The 20,965-nt window shown below is 44.3% G+C and overlaps 1 protein-coding gene across 7 annotated transcripts in view; it reads left to right on the plus strand.

Annotated features, from left to right (window-relative positions):
- Nucleotides 1-20,965, plus strand: part of LOC132392016 (dynactin subunit 1-like) — a 284,878-nt gene that overhangs the window by 224,922 nt on the left and 38,991 nt on the right. For all 7 annotated transcript variants that reach the window (XM_059965917.1, XM_059965919.1, XM_059965915.1 and 4 more), the window contains 5 exons: nucleotides 3,000-3,062; nucleotides 3,174-3,323; nucleotides 3,594-3,755; nucleotides 3,980-4,111; nucleotides 19,447-19,575. In XM_059965917.1, coding sequence (XP_059821900.1) covers nucleotides 3,000-3,062; nucleotides 3,174-3,323; nucleotides 3,594-3,755; nucleotides 3,980-4,111; nucleotides 19,447-19,575 — 636 coding nt within the window. The remainder of the gene's footprint in view (nucleotides 1-2,999; nucleotides 3,063-3,173; nucleotides 3,324-3,593; nucleotides 3,756-3,979; nucleotides 4,112-19,446; nucleotides 19,576-20,965) is intronic.

A 20,965-nucleotide genomic window follows, 5' to 3' on the forward strand; every position in this document is an offset into this window, starting at 1 on the left:
CCACACAATGAATGCCTCTCATCATCTTATACATCTCTATCAGGTCACCTCTCATCCTCTGTTGCTGCAAGGAGAAAAGACCAAGTTCACTCAACCTATTCTCATAGGGCATGCCCCCCAATCCAGGCAGCATCCTTGTGTAAACACTTGGCTCGATCAGCTCCTGTTCGTCTAGGGGAAATTACTGTCTGCCCACCAAACTGTGTCTCACATTTGTGCAGATGCTGTGTAATGCAACCCAGTACAAAGCCACGATGTAAGGCAGCAGAGAGTACACAATATGCGATCAAATGATTGCACTTTATAATCATTTAACATTACGTCAGGATGGGGTAACAGGAATGCTGGGGCGGGAGTCAAGAACGTCGGGATGGGGTAACAGGAATGCTGGAGCAGGAGACAGGAACTTCGGGATGGGGTAACAGGAATGCTGCAGCTGGAGACAGGAACGTCGGGATGGGGTAACAGGAATGCTGGAGCAGGAGACAGGAACGTTGGGATGGGGTAACAGGAATGCTGGGGCGGGAGACAGGAACGTCGGGATGGGGTAACGAATGCTGCAGCTGGAGACAGGAACGTCGGGATGGGGTAACAGGAATGCTGGAGCAGGAGACAGGAACGTTGGGATGGGGTAACAGGAATGCTGGGGCGGGAGACAGGAATGTCGGGATGGGGTAACAGGAGTGCTGGGGCGGGAGACAGGAACGTCGGGATAGGGTAACGAATGCTGGAGCGGGAGACAGGAACGTCGGGATGGTGTAACAGGAATGCTGGAGCAGGAGACAGGAACGTCGGGATGGGGTAACGAATGCTGGAGCGGGAGACAGGAACGTCGGGATGGGGTAACAGGAATGCTGGAGCAGGAGACAGGAACGTCGGGATGGGGTAACGAATGCTGGAGCAGGAGACAGGAACGTCGGGATGGGGTAACAGGAATGCTGGAGCAGGAGACAGGAAAGTCGGGATGGGGTAACAGGAATGCTGGAGCAGGAGACAGGAACGTCGGGATGGGGTAACAGGAATGCTGGAGCAGGAGACAGGAACGTCGGGATGGGGTAACAGGAGTGCTGGGGCGGGAGACAAGAACGTCGGGATGGGGTAACAGGAGTGCTGGGGCGGGAGACAAGAACGTCGGGATGGGGTAACAGGAATGCTGGGACGGGAGACAGGAACGTCGGGATGGGGTAACAGGAATGCTGGAGCAGGAGACAGGAACATCGGGATGGGGTAACAGGAATGCTGGAGCAGGAGACAGGAACGTCGGGATGGGGTAACAGGAATGCTGAGGCGGGAGACAGGAACGTCGGGATGGGGTAACAGGAGTGCTGGGGCGGGAGACAAGAACGTCGGGATGGGGTAACAGGAATGCTGGAGCGGGAGACAGGAACGTCGGGATGGGGTAACAGTAATGCTGGAGCAGGAGGCAGGAACGTCGGGATGGGGTAACAGGAATGCTGGAGCGGGAGACAGGAACGTCGGGATGGGGTAACAGGAATGCTGGAGCGGGAGACAGGAACGTCGGGATGGGGTAACAGGAATGCTGGGGCGGGAGGCAGGAACGTCGGGATGGGGTAACAGTAATGCTGGAGCAGGAGACAGGAACATCGGGATGGGGTAACAGGAATGCTGGAGCAGGAGACAGGAACTTTGGGATGGGGTAACGAATGCTGGAGCGGGAGACAGGAAGGTCGGGATGGGGTAACGAATGCTGGAGCGGGAGACAGGAACGTCGGGATGGGGTAACAGGAATGCTGGAGCATGAGACAGGAACGTCGGGATGGGGTAACAGGAATGCTGGGGTGGAAGACAGGAACGTCGGGATGGGGTAACGAATGCTGGAGCAGGAGACAGGAACGTCGGGATGGGGTAACAGGAATGCTGGAGCAGGAGACAGGAATGTCGGGATGGGGTAACAGGAATGCTGGAGCAGGAGACAGGAACGTCGGGATGGGGTAACAGGAATGCTGGAGCAGGAGACAGGAACGTCGGGATGGGGTAACAGGAATGCTGGAGCGGGAGACAGGAACTTCGGGATGGGGTAACAGGAATGCTGGAGCGGGAGACAGGAACGTCGGGATGGGGTAACAGGAATGCTGGAGCGGGAGACAGGAACGTCGGGATGGGGTAACAGGAATGCTGGAGCAGGAGACAGGAACGTCGGGATGGGGTAACAGTAATGCTGGAGCAGGAAACAGGAACGTCAGGTTGGGGTAACAGGAATGCTGGGGCGGGAGACAGGAACGTCGGGATGGGGTAACAGTAATGCTGGAGCGGGAGACAAGAACGTCGGGATGGGTTAACAGGAATGCTGGAGCATGAGACAGGAACGTCGGGATGGGGTAACAGGAATGCTGGGGCGGGAGACAAGAACGTCGGGATGGGGTAACAGTAATGCTGGAGCAGGAGACAGGAACGTCGGGATGGGGTAACAGGAATGCTGGGGCGGGAGACAGGAACGTCGGGATGGGGTAACAGGAATGCTGGAGCGGGAGACAGGAATTTCGGGATGGGGTAACAGGAATGCTGGGGCGGGAGACAGGAACGTCGGGATGGGGTAACAGGAATGCTGGAGCGGGAGACAGGAACGTCGGGATGGGGTAACAGGAATGCTGGAGCAGGAGACAGGAAAGTCGGAACAGGGGCGAAAGGGACAGGAGATCAGGGCAGGGGACAGAAATGCTGGGGATGGAAATGTTGGGGCAGGAGTTTCGGGGGGATGCTGGGAAGGAAGAAAGGAACATTGGCAGTGGGAACATTAGGAATGGGAATGTCAGGACAGGGACGTAGGCTGGAACGCTGGTGGTGGGAGATGTGAACATCGGGGTTAGGAGTGTTGGGAACATTGGCTCATCCTTGACGTCAGTACCCCGCACTCCTCTCCTCCCATGGGATAAGAACAGGCCTGTGCCGAGGGAGTGGACCAGCATGGGACGGGATAGGTAGGGTCAGAGTCGGTGGTTGGGGAGGTGACCTTCTAACATGCTGTGTGTGTCCTGCAGTTTACCCAGAGTGCCCTGGACTGTATGGCGGTGGAGGTGGGCCGGCTGCGTGCACTGCTACAGGTCAGTCTGTCGTACACACCGACCCTGTCCTGCATTCGACCCCCGTGACCGACTCTCCCAACACGTCTGACCCACCCACCCCATCCCCTAGTGACGGCTCTCTCCCCACAGGCGGGGCAGGAGGCTGCCGATCTGCCTCTGCTGCTACGCGACCTGGACACCTCATGCAGTGATGTGCGCCAGTTCTGTAAGAAGGTGCGGAGGCGCATGCCCGGCACTGGGGCCCCTGGGACCCCCACTGCTCTCACCTTTGGCTCACAGGTACGGGGTTCGGGGGGTGGAGTGTGGGAGGGGCATTATGTGTGTGGGCACTGGTGACGGATCATTGGGGGGATGGTCTTCTGTTGTCAGTGATGAAAAACAGGGGTCATGGGGTCAAAGTTGCAGTGATGTGTTGATCAGAGGTTGGAGGTCAGGGAAACTTCTGTGACAGCTAGTATACGATACACTGCAGATTCCAGATCTGGGTGGTGTGTTGGTGTCAGGGTGACAGTACAGGGTTGCGATAATGGTGTCTGTTCTGTATGACAGGTATATGATGCCTTGCTGGACTGCCGCAAACATCTGACCCGGGTGGTAGCTGTGCTACAAGAAGTGGCAGCTGCTGGGGTCCAGCTCATCGCCCCCCTTCCTGACAATGAAGGACTTGCCTCCCAGCAGCTGGAGGAGCTGGCCATCAAAGCAACACAACAGGTGTGTGCCTGCTGACTGAATGGGGAGGGTGAGGGCAGGCGGCAGGGGAGGTGGGTGAGGGTGTGGAGGGATGGAGCTGGGATGCTGTGTCTATGTCCCAAGTGTATGGGGTGGGGGTGGTTATGGATGGGATCAGAAGAGGTTGGGGTGGAGGTGTCGGGAAGAGAGGAGTGGGGAGTGGGGCCAGTTCAGGGCCATCTCTGACAGTCTCTGCTGTGTTCCAGGTGTATGGGGCAGGGGTAGCCAGCCCCTATGAGAGCCTCCGTCAGTCCTGCACCCTGGTGATTGTCACCATGAACAAAATGGCCACCGCCATGCAGGAGGGCGAGTTTGATTCCGAGAGCGCCGTCAGCAAGGTGAGGGAACATGGAACATCACAACACAGTACAAGCCCTTTGGCCCGCCATATTGTGTTGACTTTTTAACCTACTCTAAGATCAATCTAACCCTTCCCTCCTCCATTTTTCTATCATTTACATCCCTATCTAAGAGTCTCTTAAATGTCCCTTATGCATCTGCCTCTATCACCATCAATTGCGGGGCACTCCAGCATCTACCACCAAGAATGTAACAGGTGAAGTAGCTAACACAGAAACATAGAAAACCTACAGCGCAACACAGGCCCTTCGGCCCACAGATCTGTGTCCAACATGTCCCTACCTTAGAAATTACTAGGCTTACCTATAGCCCTCTATTTTTCTAAGCTCCATCTACCTATCCAAAAGACTTTTAAAAGACCCCATCGTATCCCCTCCACCAGAGATTGTGGAAGCATTTACAGTGATCTTTCAAGAATCGATAGATTCTGGCATTGTACTGGATGACTGGAAAATTGAAAATGTTACTCCGCTATTTAAGAAGGGTGGGAGGCAGCAGAAAGGAAGCTATAGACCTGTTAGCCTGACATCAGTGGTTGGGAAGTTGTTGGAATTGATAGTGAGGGATGAGATTACCGAGTATCTGGAGGCATGTGACAAGATAGGCGAAAGCCAGCATGGTTTCCTGAGAGGAAAATCCTGCCTGACTAACCTCCTCAATTCTTTGAGGAAATTACAAGCAGGGTAGACAAAGGAGATGCAGAAGACATGGTGGACTTGGATTTTCAGAAGGCCTTTGACAAGGTGCCGCACATGAGACTGTTTAGCAAGATAAGGGCCCATGGAATTACAGGAAAGTTACTAACATGAGTAGAGCATTGGCCAATCGGCAGAAAACAGAGTGTGGGAATAAAGGGATCCTGTTCTGACTGGCTGCCGGTTACCAGTGGAGCTCCACAGGGTCGATGTTGGGACCACTGCTTTTTGCGATGTATGTCAATGATTTCATCTATGGGATAAATGGATTTGTGGCTAAATTTGCCAATGATACAAAGACAGGTGGAGGAGCGGGTAGTGTTGAGGAAACAGAGAGCCTGAAGAGAGACTTAGATAGTTTAGGGGAATGGGCAAAGAAGTGGCAAATGAAATACAATGTTAGAAAGTGTATGGTCATGCACTTTGGTGGAAGAAATAAACAAGCAGACTATTATTTAGATGGGGAGAGAATTCAAAATGCAGAGATGCAAAAGGACTTGGGAGCCCTTGTGCAGGATACCCTAAAGGTTAACCTCCAGGTTGAGTCAGTGGTGAAGAAGGCGAATGCAATGTTGGCATTCATTTCTAGAGGTATAGAATATAAGAGCAGGGATGTGATGTTGAGGCTTTATAAGGTACTCATGAGACAATACTTAGAGTATTGTGTGCAGATTTAGGCTCCTTATTATAAAAAGAATATACTGACATTGGAGAGGGTTCAAAGATTCACAAGAATAATTCCAGGAATAAAAGGGTTACTGTATGAGTAACGTCTGGCAGCTCTTGGGCTGTATTCCCTGGAGTTCAGGAGAATGAGGGGGAATCTCATAGAAACATACAGAATGTTAAAAGGACTGAACAGATTAGATATGGCAAAGTTATTTCCCATAGTAGGGGAGTCCAGGACAACAGGGCATGCCTTCAGGATTGAAGGACACCCAGTTTGACCAGAGTTGCGGAAAAATTACTTTAATCAGAAGGCGGTAAATGTGTGGAATTTGTTGCCACGAGCGGTTGTGGAGGCCAAGTCATTGGGTGCATTTAAGACAGAGATAGATAGGTTCTTGATTAACCAGGGGATCAAAGGGTATGGGGAGAAGGCAGGGATGACTGGAAGAATTGGATCAGTGGATGCTTGAATGGCAGAGCAGACACGATGGGCCAAGTGATCTACTTCTGCTCCTCTTGGTTGAGTGAAATTGGCTTTTTCCCCTTGGAGCGAAAGAGGATGAGAGGTGACCTGATAGAGGTGTGTAAGATAATGAGAGACATTGATCGTGTGGATAGTCAGAAGCTTTTTCCCCGGGGCTGAAATGGTTGCCACAGGGGGACACAGGTTTAAGGTGCTCGAGAAGAGGTACAGAGGAGATGTCAGGGGTTACAGAGTTACAGAGAAAGGTTGAATAGGTTAGGACTTTATTCCCAGGAGCGTAGGAGAATGAGGGGTGATTTGATAGAGGTGTATAAAATTATGAAGGGTATAGATAGAGTGAATGCAAGCAGGCTTTTCCCACTGAGGCTAGGGGAGAAAAAAACCAGAGGTCAGGGGTTAAGGGTGAAGGGGGAAAAGTTGAAAGGGAACATTGGGGGGGCTTCTTCACGCAGAGAGTGGTGGGAGTGTGGAATGAGCTGCCAGATGAAGTGGTGAATGTGGGCTCACTTTTAACATTTTAGAAAAACTTGAACAGGTACATGGATGAAAGGTGTATGGGGGGGGATATGGTCCAGGTGCAGGTCAGTGGGACTAGGCAGAAAAATGGTTTGGCACAGCCAAGAAGGGCCAAAAGGCCTGTTTCTGTGCTGTAATGTTCTGTGTTAAGTTTTTTACTCAGAGTGGTGAGTGCATGGAATGGGCTTCCAGCGACGGTGGTGGAGGCAGATGCGAAAGAGTACATGGAGCTTAGAAAAATAGGGGACTATAGGTAAGCCAAATAATTTCCAAGGTAGGGACATGTTCGGCACAACTTTGTGGGCCGAAGGGCCTGTATTGTGCTTTAGGTTTTCTACATTTCTAGTTGATGGTCTTGTATCCTCCAGTAGTGGTTGTCCATCATATCCGACGATTACGAAACCTGTGCAGGAGTGTTCTTAAAGTGGAAAAGCTGTTAAACTGGGCAGTTCCACTCTTGACTTCAGAAATCCAGGTCCAGTGGTATGAACAAGTGTCACAAACTAGGGTCTTCCCTGGTTGCAGTGGATAACCGTGACGTCTTCTGTGCCTTGTGGTGCTCCTTGTTCTCCGAGGAGTGTTACAGTGCCACCTTCCTGGCCATTGGATCTCAGTGAAGGTTCCATCTGCCATCCGCGATCCCCCGCTCTCCTCAGTCTGCCAGAGCAGACTGCATGCTGGTTCAGGCATGTCCCCAACTCAGTGGGTATGAGGCACCAGCTACTCTCACCTGCTCTAGCCCGCCTGTCGGACCAGTGTACTGGGGTGTGGCCATGTTGCATGCAAACAGCTGCTTGGAGCCACAGATGAGAGCTGAGTGTCCATTGTGGACCAAAGATGAGTCAGCTGCCCCAGAATGGACACGACAAGATCCTTCACCAGAGGCTACGCTTCCCTGGACATCCCATACACCCCAATCCCCCCCCGTGTACTTTCCTCCAATTAGCTTAAAATTGCAGTATTGTGAAAAAGTCTTGAGCTGTTTTATATTATTTCCTGTCTGGGTTAATTCTGATACATTTTGAAGCACACAATGGAAAGAAACCCATCTCCATACACTCTTAACTGTGCCTTGAAACAGCAATATCTGTGAGTCTGAAGTTTTTGTTAATATTAGAAACATAGAAATGTAGAAAACCTACAGCACAATACAAGCTCTTTGGCTCACAAAGCTGTGCCGAACATGTCCTTAGAAATTACCTTGGGTTACCTATAGCCCTTACTTTTCTAAGTTCTATCCAGGAGTCTCTTAAAAGACCCTATCATCTGCCTCCACCACTGACGCCGGCAGCCCTTTCCACGCGCTCACCACTCCCTGTGTAAAAAAAAAAATTACCCCTGACATTTCCTCTGTACCTACTCCCAAGCACCTTAAAACTGTACCCTCTTATGCTAGCCATTTCAGCCTTCGCAAAAAGCCTCTGACTATCCACATGATCAATGCCTCTCATCATCTTATACACCTCTATCAGGTCACCTCTCATCTTCCATCGCTCTAAGGAGAAAAGGCCCAAGTTCACTCAACCTATTCTCATAAGGCATGCTCCCCAATCCAGGCAACATCCTTGTAAATCTCCTCTGCACCCTCTCTATGGTTTCACATCTTTCCTGTAGTGAGGCGACCAGAACTGAGCACAGTACTCCAATTAGGATCTGACCAGGGTCCTATCTCGATGCAACATTACCTCTCGGCTCCTAAACTCAATTCCACGATTGATGAAGGCCAGTACACCATCTACCTTCTTAACCACAGAGTCAACCTGCGCAGCTGCTTTAATTATCCTATGGACATAGAACCCTAGGATCCCTCTGATCCTCCACACTGCCAAGAGTCTTACCATTAATACTATATTCTGCCATCATATTTGACCTACCAAAATGAACCACCTCACACTTATCTGGGTTGAACTCCATCTGCGACTTCTCAGCCCAGTTTTGCATTTTTTCAATGTCCCGCTGTAACCTCTGACAGCCCTCCACACTATCCACAACACCCCCAACTTTTGTGTCATCAGCAAATTTACTAACCCATCCCTCCACTTCCTCATCCAGGTCATTTATAAAAATCAAGAGCAGGGGATCCCAGAACAGATCCTTGAGGCACACCACTGGTCACCAAACTCCATGCAGAATATGACCCGTCTGCAACCACCCTTTGCCTTATGTGGGCAAGCCAGTTCTGGATCCATAAAGCAATGTCCCCTTGGATCCCATGCCTCCTTACTTTCTCAATAAGCCTTGCATGGGGTAGCTTATCAAATGCCTTGCTGAAATCCATATACACTACATCTACTGCTCTTTCTTCATCAATGTGTTTAGTCACATCCTCAAAAAATTTAATCAGGCTCGTTAGGCCAAATCTGCTTTTGACAAAGCCATAATGACTATTCCTAATCATATTATGCTCTCCAAGTGTTCATAAATCCTTCCTGTCAGGATCTTCTCCATCAATATATCATCCACTGAACTAAGACTCACTGGTCTATAATTTCCTGGGCTATCTCTATTCCCTTTCTTGAATAAGGGAACAATAACCGCAACCCTCCAATCCTCTGTAACCTCTCTCATTCCCATTGATAATGCAAAGATCATCACCAGAGGCTCAGCAATCTCCTCCCTCACCTCCCAGAGTAGCCTGGGGTACGTCTGGTCTGGTCCTGGTGACTTAACCAACTTGATGCTTTCCAATAGCTCCATCACATCCTCTTTCTTAGTATATACATGCTCAAGCTTTTCAGTCTGCTGTAAGTCATCCCTACAATCGCCAAGATCAATTTCCATAATGAATACTGAAGCAAAGTATTCATTAAACACTTATGCTATCTCCTCTAGTTTGATACACACTTTTTCACTGTCACACTTGATTGGTGCTATTTTCTCATGTCTTGCTCTTCACATACTTGTAGAATGCCTTGGGGTTTTCCTCAATCCTGTCCGCCAAGGCTTTCTCATGGCCCCTTCTGACTCTCCTAATTTCATTCTTAAACTCTTTCCTGCTTGCCCTATAATCTTCTAGATCTCTATCATTACTTAGTTTTTTTGAACCTTTGGTAAGCTTTTCTTCTTGACTAGGTTTACAATAGCTTTTGTACACCACGGTTCCTGTACCCTACCATCCTTTTCCTGTCTCTTTGGAATGTGCCTATGCAGAACTCCACGCAAATATCCCCTGTATATTTGCCACATTTCTTCCGTACATTTCCCCGAGAACATCTGTCCCCAACTTATGCTTCCACGTTCCTGCCTGATAGCCTCATATTTCTCCTTGCTCCAATTAAACACTTTCCTAAATTGTCTGTTCCTATCCCTCCCCAATGCTGTGGTAAAGAAGATAGCATTGTGATCACTATCTCCAAAATGCTCTCCCACTGAGAGATCTGACACCTGACCAGGTTCATTTCCCAATACCAGATCAAGTACAGCCTCTCCTCTTGTAGGCTTATCTATATATTGTGCAAGAAACCTTCCTGAACATACTTAACAAACCCAATCCCATCTAAACCCCTTGTTCTAGGGAGATGCCTATCAATATTTGGGAAATTAAAATCTCCCACCACAACAACCCTGTTACTGTTATACCTTCCCAGAATCTATCTCCCTGTCTGCTCCTCGATGTCCCTGTGTTACTGTTGGGTGGTCTATAAAAAACACCTAGTAGAGTTATTGACATCTTCTTGTTGCTAATTTCTACCCACAGAGACTCCGTAGACAACCCCTCCATGACTTCTTCCTTTCCTGCAGCCGTGACACTACCTCTGATCAACAGTGTCACACCCCCACCTCTTTTGCCTCCCTCCCTGTCCTTTCTGAAAAATCTAAAGCCTGGCAGTAACTATTCCTGCCCCTGAGTCATCCAATTCTCTATAATGGCCACAGCATCATAACTCCAAATACTGATCGTCACTCTAAGCTCATCTACTTTGTTCACAATACTTGCATTAAAATGGACGCATCTCAAACCATCAGTCTGAGCACGTCCCTTCTCTTATCACCTGCCTATCGTCCCTCTCACATCGTCTCCAAGCTTTCTCTATTTGTGAGCTAATGCCCCTTTCTATGTTTCTTCAGTTCGGTTCCCACCCTCCCAGCAATCCTAGTTTAAACTCTCCCCAGTAGTCTTAACAAACCTCCCCACCTGTATATTGGTCCCCCTGGGATTTAAGTGTGACCTGTCCTTTTTGTACAGGTCACACCTGCCCCAAAAGAGGTCCCAATGATCCAGAAATCTGAATCCCTGCACCCTGCTCCAATTCCTCAGCCACACATTTATCCTCCACCCCATTCTATTCCTATACTCACTGTCACAAGTCACAGGCAGTAATCCCAAGATAACTACCTCTGAGGTCCTGATTCTCAACTTCCTTCCTAACTCCCTGTAGTCAGCTTTCAGAACCTCTTCCCTTTTCCTACCTATGTCATTGGTACCAATATGTACCATGACCTTGGCACATGGGGGGCAAACTACCATCTGTGTTTTTTTCCTGCGTCCATAGAATCACCTTTCTGACCCCCTACATATAGAGTCCCCTATCACAGCTGCCATCCTCTTCCTTTCCCTACCCTTCTGAGCCACAGGGCCAGGCTCTGTGCCAGAGGCGCAGCCACTGTTGCTTCCCCCAGGTAGGAACAGGGTCAAATTACATCATATGAAAATATTGAATAAATGGCCTCCAAGTCTTTTCAAATTTAATAGAAGTGTCATATATGACACTTCTAATTTTTACCAGATTTAAACATAATATAGTTCAAGAAAACCAATGAAATGTGGTAGGGGGATTAATCTCTTTCCCATTCAACAAAATAGATCTTTTAGCCATTAATGTAAGAAATGCAATCATCTGTCAAGCAGAGAGAGATAAATAAATTGACTCCATCATTGGTAAACCAAAAATTGCAGTAATAGGATGAGGTTGTAAATCAATATTCAATACCTTGGAAATAATATCAAAAACGTCTTTCCAATATTTTCCCAAGGATGGACATGACCAAAACATATGAGTTAGAGAAGCTATCTCAGAATGACACCTGTGACATATAGGATTTATGTGGGAATAAAAACGAGCTAATTTATCCTTGGACATATGAGCCCTGAGCACAACTTTAAACTGTATCAACGAATGTTTAGAACATATAGAGGATGAATTAACTAATTGAATTTTATCCCATTTCTCAATAGGAATGGTAAACTTAAGTTCCCTTTCCCAATCATTCTTAATCTTATAAAAAGCCTCTGAATGTATTTTCATAATTATATTGTAAACATTTGATATCACACCTTTCTGAAAAGGATTTAATTCTAGCACTTTCTCCAAAATACCCATAGAATCTAGATTTGGAAAAGTAGGAAGTACAGTGTTTAAAAAGTTCCTAATCTGTAAATATCTTAAAAAAAATGAGATCTGGGCAAATTGTATTTATTAGATAATTGTTCAAAAGACATGAAACAATTAAGCAAAAATAAATCAGAAAATCGTAGTATACCTTTAGTCTTCCAAGCTAAATAAGCTTGGTCCATAATAGAGGGACGAAAAAAGAAATTGGATACAATAGGAATTGCTAAACCAAATTGATTCAACCCAAAAAATTTCCGAAATTGAAACCATATACGAAGAGTGTGTTTAACTATTGGATTGTTAATTCATTTATGCAATTTAGAAGGAGCAAAAGGAAGAGAAGTCCCTACATTAGAACCCAATGAAAATCCTTGTACAGATTTAGATTCCAGATTTACCCAATGAGGGCTAGGAGATAAATCCAAATCCCATAACCAACATTTCAATTATCAGATATTAATTGCCGAGTAATAAAATCTAAAATTTGGCAACGCCAATCCACCTTCCTCTTTTGACTTCTGTAAATACCTTTTACCTAACCTAGGATTTTTATTCTGCCATATATATGAAGAAATTTCTGAATCAACATTGTCAAAAAAGGATTTTGGAATAAAAATTGGTACTGCTTGAAATATATATAAGAATTTAGGTAAAATAATCATCTTAATAGCATTAATCTGACCTATCAGTGATAAAGACAGTGGTGACCATTTAGTAAACAAACATTTAATCTGATAATTAAGGGTAAAAAATTAATCTTAACTAAATTCTTATGTGTTTTTGTAATTTTAATCCCTAAGTATGTAAAATAATCATTAATTAATCTAAAAGGTAAATTTCCATAAATTGGAACCTGCTTATTTAGGGGGAACAGTTCACTCTTATTAAGATTCAATTTGTAACTGGAAAAATGACTAAACTGAGCCAACAGTGATATAACTGCAGGAATGAATTTCTCAGGATCAGAAATGTATAATAACAAGTCGCCTGCATATAATGATAACTTATGTATATCCATCCCACGAGTAATGCCAAAAATGTTAAGTGATTCTCTAATAGCAATTGCCAAAGGTTCCAGGGCAATATCGAATAGTAATGGACTGAGTGGACAACCTTGCCTGGTACCCCAAAATAAGCGAAAAAAGGGAGATCTTTGGTTGTTAGTAAAAACTGAGGCTACTGGAGTGTGATATATCAGTTTAATTTAAGATATAAATGTCGGACTAAAGTTAAACTTCTCAAGCACAGTAAATAAATATGCCCATTCAACTCTATCAAATGCTTTCTCAGCATCTAATGAAGTGGCACATTCTGGGGTGTATATACATGATGGTGTATAAACAATGTTTCTGGGGTGTTTATACATAATGGTGTATAAACAATGTTCATTAATCTCCTAATATTAAAAAAGAATAATAAAAAATAAAGAATAAAAAATCCAATTTGATCCTCCGAGATAATTTGAGGTAACACCTTCTCCAGCCTGGTTGCCAGTAACTTGGAAAAGATCTTAGAATCTACATTCAACAGGGATATCGGTCTATAGGATGCACAATCAGTAGGGTCTTTATCTTTTTTTAGTATTAAAGAAATAGAAGCTCTATAAAAATATTGTGGTAGTTTACCTAATCTAATTGCTTCTTCAAATACCCTACATAACCAAGGAGAAAGAATAGTGGAGAAAAACTTGAAAAATTCCACGATATACCCATCTTAACCTGGTGCTTTTCCAGAATTCATTGAGGAAATAACCCCTTTAATCTCTGCATCTGTAATAGGAGTTTCTAATATTAAGTGCTCTTCAGATGATAATTTTGGAAAATTCAATTTCCCTAAAAAATCTTGCATGGTATTAAGATCATGAGGAAATTCAGAGTGATATAGAGAAGTATAAAAACCTTGAAAAGCTTTGTTTATCTCATCATAATTGACTGTCAATTCACCATTCTGTTTACGGATCTTAATAATTTGACGTTTAACCGAAGTATTCTTCAGTTGGTTAGCTGACAATTTGCCCAATTTATCACTGTATATATAAAATTCAGTTCTGGTTTTCATTAATTGATTTTCGATCGAAGGTGTAAGTAATAAACTGTGTTCCATTTGAAGCTCAACTCTTTGTTTATAGAGCTCCTTACTAGGAGCAATCAAATATTTCTTATCAATTTCTTTAATCTTATCAACCAATAAAAGAGTTTCATTCTTAATACGTTTTCTCAAACCAACAGAATAGGAGATAATCTGTCCACGTATATATGCTTTAAAAGTGTCCCAAAGTGTTCCGCAGGAAATTTCATCTGTGGAATTAGTTGAAAAGAAGAAATCAATCTGTTCCTTCATAAATTTAATGAAATCCGGATCTTGCAGTAAAGTAGAATCAAATCGCCATTGCCTAATACTTGGAGCTGTGTCCATTAACTTAATAGAGAGTTTCATTGGAGCATGATCAGAGATGGCTATAATGTCATAATTACAACCAATTACAGATGGAATAAGACAGGAGTCAATTCTCAAGTAAGAATGATAAGCATGTGAGCAAAATGAGAACTCTTTGTCCTTAAAGTGTAGAGATCTCCAAATATTGAAAATACCGGAGTCAGTCAAAAACAATTGATATAAGTGGCCGATTTATTTGGTAAAGTCTGAATGGATATAGATCGATCTGGCAAAGGATCTAAACAACAATTAAAGTCACCACCCATTATTAACATTTAGATTAGGTAGAGAAGTAAATAAAGACTTAAAGAATTCAGGATAATCCACGTATGGAGCATAAACATTAACCATAGCAACCTTATTATTAAAAACTAACACAGTAATTAACAAAAATCTATCATTCGGATCCAAAATAATATAATGTTGAACAAATGTAATAGAGGAGTCAATAAAAATTGAAACTCCTTTTACTTTGGCTTTCGAATTCGAATGGTACTGTTGACCCTCCCAAAACCTAAACAAACATTGATTGTCCTCTTTCCTCACATGAGTTTCTTGTGCAAAAATAATATGCGCATTCAGTCTTTGGAATACTTTAAAAATCTTTTTCCGTTTAATCGGATGGTTTAAGCCATTAGTATTCCAAGAGACAAAATTAATAGTCTGAGCCATATTTCTAGAATCAACCCTTTGGTATATAAAGAGTTAACCAAGGTATGAACTCATGTACCCAGAAGAGGAACAAAAATGCAGGGAGGAACCAGAAATGACGACACAGCGGACATTTTAGTAGTTTAAAGTCAGCCCAAATGGAAAAACTAGAAAAACTAATAAAAAGACTGATAAAGACCCCCCCCCCTCCACCCACCACCCATGAAAAGCTCCACCTGAGTCTAAAGGAGGCCAGAAAAAAGAATAACACTAAATCTACCCCCGTGTCTCCAGAAGGCAACTCCAAATATATAAAAGAGGAAAAAAAAGATGCACCCAAAATCTGAAAAAATAATTAAATACTATACTAAAACAGACTTCTTAATATAGCTGCTAATTAAAAAAAAACATAAAGAATATAAGCACCAGTAACTATTATAAATCGTGTAAAAACCCGCACAAATAAAAATAAGGTTGTAGTAAAAAAGGCATTATGGGAAGGAGAAGACAAAAAAAAGATGGTGAAATAAAAAAAGAGTATTTTAGAAAAAGAAAAACCGCCATCTTAGTTAAACAAAAAATGAAGAAAACAAGATATATATCTAAAACGTTAAAAAAAATTCACTGTCAAAGGACTAATAATAATGTCCAGAAAAATAAAATAAAATGAAGATTAATACATCAGCAAAGAAAAACTTTAATTGAAATATAAAATGTAAAATAAACCTAGACTAGTGACCAGAAACAAAAATCTTAAACTTATAAAGATAAAAGTTCATAAAATGATTATCAACTATAAAAGAATAGAAATCGGCATAGCCAGTACTGCGAAAACCATACATTTGTTAGAGGCGAGAGTCCGAAGCAGTAGATAGCGCTCATCCAGGAAACTTCGAGCTTCAGATGTAGAGAGAAAAATACGCCGTGGTGCACTGGGAAGCAAGATTCTAAGTCTCGCACGTACGAACATCAGCGGTTTAAAAGCAAGCCGCGCCTTCATCAGTTCTGGACTGAAATCTTCCACAAAAGGAGTGAAAATCTTGAAACTTAATCATACCTAAGCGACAAGCTGTGCGAATAAGATGCTCTTTAACATGCACGTAGTGAAATCGAACAACGACAGCTGGTGGTTTAGATGAAGAAGTTGGTGATCGGCGCATAACTCTATGGGCACGATGAAGTAATGGAAGGTTCTCTGGAAATTCAGAAGGGAACGCATCCTTTAAAAGTTGAGTGAAATACTTTGAGGGGTCCCCTTGTTCGATGTCTTCAGGGAGACCAAGTATGCATAAGGTCTGTCTTCTGGATCGACTTTCAAAATCGATGCTCTTGGCTTTAAGTGTTTCCAGCTGTTTCATCACCAAAGATAATTTCTGTACCAAATTCTCAATTTTCAAGTCTCGCTTCCGAGCGCCCTCTTGCAGAGTTGCGATTAAAGTTTGATGCTGTTTAACTTCATGACCATCTTATCCAGAGAGTCCTGGAAGGACTTTAAATCTTATTTAAAAGTTTGTCATTGTTCTTCAGATTTTTCTTTTAAAAGCTCCAATAACTTATTGTAAGTCAATTCAGTACACTTGGGTTCAGTTTTTTCTTTCAGTTGTCATTGGAATCTTTCCCAGTGTCTCGCCCTTTAGATCTTAAAGCCATTTCTGTACTCATTTCTTCAAAATTCACAGTACAAACTCAAAGATAAATCCAAAAAAGTAATAAAAATCTTCTAGAGTAGGGAAAAATAGTTAAATAAGGGTGATCATAGGTTAAAAACGTAAAGGTAATGGAGCGAATCCAAAACAGAACTCACTCCATGAGCACGTAATGGTGACCTCAGAAAACCTCATTTAAGTTTCAGTATAATTATAGAGAAGGATAGGACTGGACCCAGGGTTGAGATTTTTGATTGGAGAAAGGCTAACTTTGAGGAGATGTGAAAGGAATTAGAAGGACTGGATTAGAAGGAGAACAATTTGTTTTATGGGAAGGATGTAATAGAAAAATGGAGGTCATTTAAAGGTGAAATTTTGAGGGTACAGAATCTTTATGTTCCTGTTAGGTTGAAAGGAAAAGTTAAAAGTTTGAGAGAGCCATGGTTTTCAAGGGATATTGGAAACTTGGTTTGGAAAAAGAGGGAGATCTACAATAAATATAGGCCGCATAGAGTAAATGAGGTGCTCGAGGAATATAAAGAATGTAAAAAGAATCTTAAGAAAGAAATTAGAAAAACTAAACAAAGATATGAGGTTGCTTTGGCAAGTAAAGGTGAAAATAAATCCAAAGGGTTTCTACAGTTATATTAATAGCAAAAGGATATTGAGGGCCAAAATTGGTTTCTTAGAGAATCAGAATGGACAGCTATGTGTGGAGCCAAAAGAGACGGGGGAGATTTTGAACAATTTCTTTGGTATTCACTAAGGAGAAGGATATTGAATTGTGTAAAGTAAGGGAAACAAGTAGGGAAGTTATGGAAACTATGACGATTAAAGAGGAGGAAGTACTGGCGCTTCTAAGGAATATAAAAGTGGATAAATCTCCGGGTCCTGACAGGATATTCCCTAGGACCTTGAGGGAAGTTAGTGTAGAAATAGCAGGGGCTCTGACAGAAATATTTCAAATGTCATTAGAAACGGGGATGGTGCCGGAGGATTGGTGTATTGCTCATGTTGTTCCATTGTTTAAAAAGGGTTCTAAGAGTAAACCTAGCAATCATCAGCCTGTAAGTTTGATGTCAGTGGTTGGTAAATTAATGGAAAGTATTCTTAGAGATGGTATATATAATTATCTGGATAACAGGGTCTGATTAGGAACAGTTAACGTGAATTTGTGCGTTGAAGGTCATGTTTGACAAATCTTATTGAATTTTTTGAAGAGCTTACTAGGAAAGTTATATGGACTTCAGTAAGGCCTTTGACAAGGTTCCACACGGAAGGTTAGTTAGGAACGTTCAATTGTTAGGTATAAATATTGAAGTAGTAAAATGGATTCAACAGTGGCTGGATGGGAGATGCCAGAGAGTAGTGGTGGATAACTGTTTGTCAGGTTGGAGGCCGGTGACTAGTGGTGTGCCTCAGGGATCTGTACTGGGTCCAATGTTGTTTGTCATATACATTAATGATCTGGATGATGGGGTGGTAAATTGGATTAGTAAGTATGCAGATGATACTTGGATAATAAAGTAGGTTTTCAAAGCTTGCAGAGAGATTTAGGCCAGTTAGAAAAGTGGGCTGAAAGATGGCAGATGGAGTTTAATACTGATAAGTGTGAGGTGCTACATTTTGGTAAGACTAATGAAAATAGGACATACATGGTAAATGGTAGGGCATTGAAGAATGCAGTAGAACAGAGTGATCTAGGAATAATGGAGCATAGTTCCCTGAAGGTGGAATCTCATGTGGATAGGGTGGTGAAGAAAGCTTTTGGTATGCTGGCCTTTATAAATCAGAGCTTTGGGTGCAGAAGTTGGGATGTAATGTTAAAATTGTACAAGGCATTGGTGAGGCCAAATTTGGTGTATTGTGTACAGTTCTGGTCACCGAATTATAGGAAAGATGTCAACAAAATAGAGAGAGTACAGAGAAGATTTACTAGAATGTTATCTGGGTTTCAGTACCTAAGTTACAGAGAAAGGTTGAACAAGTTAGGTCTTTATTCTTTGGAGTGTAGAAGGTTGAGGGGGGACTTGATAGAGGTATTTAAAATTATGAGGGGGATAGAGCGAGTTGACATGGATAGGCTTTTTCCATTAAGAGTAGGGGAGATTCAAACAAGAGGACATGAGTTGAGAGGGGGCAAAAGTTTAGGGGTAACATGAGGGGGAATATCTTTACTCAGAGAGTGGTAGCTGGGTGGAACAAGCTTCCAGTAGAAATGGTAGAGGCAGGTTAGATATGGTCATTTAAAGTAAAATTGGATAGGTATATGGACAGGAAAGGAATGGAGGGTTATGGGCTGAGTGCAGGTAGGTGGGACTAGGTGAGAGTAAGTGTTCAGCACGGACTAGAAGGGCAGAGATGGCCTGTTTCCGTGCTGTAATTGTTATATGGTTATGTAGCCATGTTGACTGTCCCAAATCAGACTATGCTTGTCCAAATACTCGTAAATTCTGTCTCTAAGGATCTTCTCCAATAGTTGTCCCACACTGAAGTAAGACTCTCTGGTCTGTAATTAACAGGGTTATCCTTACTCTCTTTCTTTAAGAAAGGAATAACATTTGCCACCCAATCATTTGGTACTACTTCTGTGGCCAGAGGATGTAAAGATCATCACCAAAGGCACAGCAATCTCTAGCTTTGCTTCCCGTAGTAACCAGGGTATATCCCATCTGGTCCTGTGGATCTAATTATCCTAATGTTTTTCAAGTGTTCCAGCACATCCTCTTTCTTAATGTCGACATGTTTCAGCACATCAGCCTATTTTACACTGACCTCAATTTCATCATGTGACTGTGGGGGAGGGGTTTGAGGGTAGTTGGGGGTGGTTACACCCCTGACCCTGAAGTGAAATATATGTGACTTCTTCCCCTGACCTGACAGCCATCTCCCCCGGTGGAACTACGTGCAGCGGCACTGCGAGCTGAGATGACAGATGCAGAGGGACTGGGCCTGAAGCTGGAGGATCGAGAGACAGTCATCAAAGAGCTGAAGAAATCCCTGAAGATCAAGGTGGGAGCATGTGAGGAGGCGTGAAAAGGGAGGGAGTAAAGCGGTGTCAGTTGGAGAGGGACGGAAAGGGAATAGCATCTTTGAAGTGGGCAGGCTTTGGCTGGGTTTTCAAGCAGAGAGAGCATGGTGGGTTGAGTGGCGGAGCGATTTTAATAAAGCACACTATTGACCAGTAGTGTGTTGGGGTGAGAAGTTGATGGGGAGAGGCACATTGGGGTGCGACGTTGATGGGAGTAGCGTGTTGAGTGCAACGTTGACAAGAGTAGTGTATTGTGGTGTGACGTTGAAGGGGAGCGGCGTGTGACGTTAATGGGGAGTGGTGTGTTGGCGTGTGACGTTAATGGGGAGTGGTGTGTTGGGGTGTGACATTGATGGGGAGTGGCGTATTTGGGTGTGACATTGATGGGGAGTGGCGTGTTTACGTGTAACATTGATGGGGAGCGGCGTGTTGGGGTGTGACATTGATGGGGAGTGGCGTGTTGGGGTGTGACGTTGATGGGGAGTGGCGTGTTGGGGTGTGACATTGATGGGGAGTGGCGTGTTTACGTGTAACATTGATGGGGAGTGGCGTGTTGGGGTGTGACATTGATGGGGAGTGGCGTGTTGGGGTGTGACATTGATGGGGAGTGGCGTGTTGGGGTGTGACATTGATGGGGAGCGGCGTGATTTAGTGTGACATTGATGGGGAGTGGCTTGTTGGGGTGTGACATTGAAGGGGAGCGGTGTGTTGTGGTGTGACATTGATGGGGAGTGGCGTGTTGGGGTGTGACATTGATGGGGAGTGGCGTGTTGGGGTGTGACATTGATGGGGAGTGGCGTGTTGGGGTGTGACATTGATGGGGAGCGGCGTGATTTAGTGTGACATTGATGGGGAGTGGCTTGTTGGGGTGTGACATTGAAGGGGAGTGGCGTGTTGGGGTGTGCCATTGATGGGGAGTGGTGTGTTGGGGTGTGACGTTGAAGGGGAGCGGCGTGTTAGACAATAGACAATAGGTGCAGAAGTAGACCGAGTCTGCACCGCCATTCTGACATCATGGCTGATCATTCACTATCAATACCCAGTCCCTGCCTTGTCCCCATACCCCTTGATTCCCCTATCCATCAGATATCTATCTAGCTCTATCTATCTAGTGTTGGGTGTGACATTGATGGGGAGCGGCGTGTTGGGGTGTGACATTGATGGGGAGTGGCGTGTTAGGGTGTGACATTGAAGGGGAGTGGCGTGTTGGGGTGTGACATTGATGGGGAGTGGCGTGTTGGGGTGTGACATTGATGGGGAGCGGCGTGTTTACGTGTGACATTGATGGGGAGCGGCGTGTTGGGGTGTGCCATTGATGGGGAGTGGTGTGTTGGGGTGTGACGTTGAAGGGGAGAGGCTTGTTGGGGTATG

The sequence above is a fragment of the Hypanus sabinus genome, chromosome 3, assembly GCF_030144855.1.
Source record: "Hypanus sabinus isolate sHypSab1 chromosome 3, sHypSab1.hap1, whole genome shotgun sequence".
Taxonomy (NCBI): Eukaryota; Metazoa; Chordata; class Chondrichthyes; order Myliobatiformes; family Dasyatidae; genus Hypanus; species Hypanus sabinus.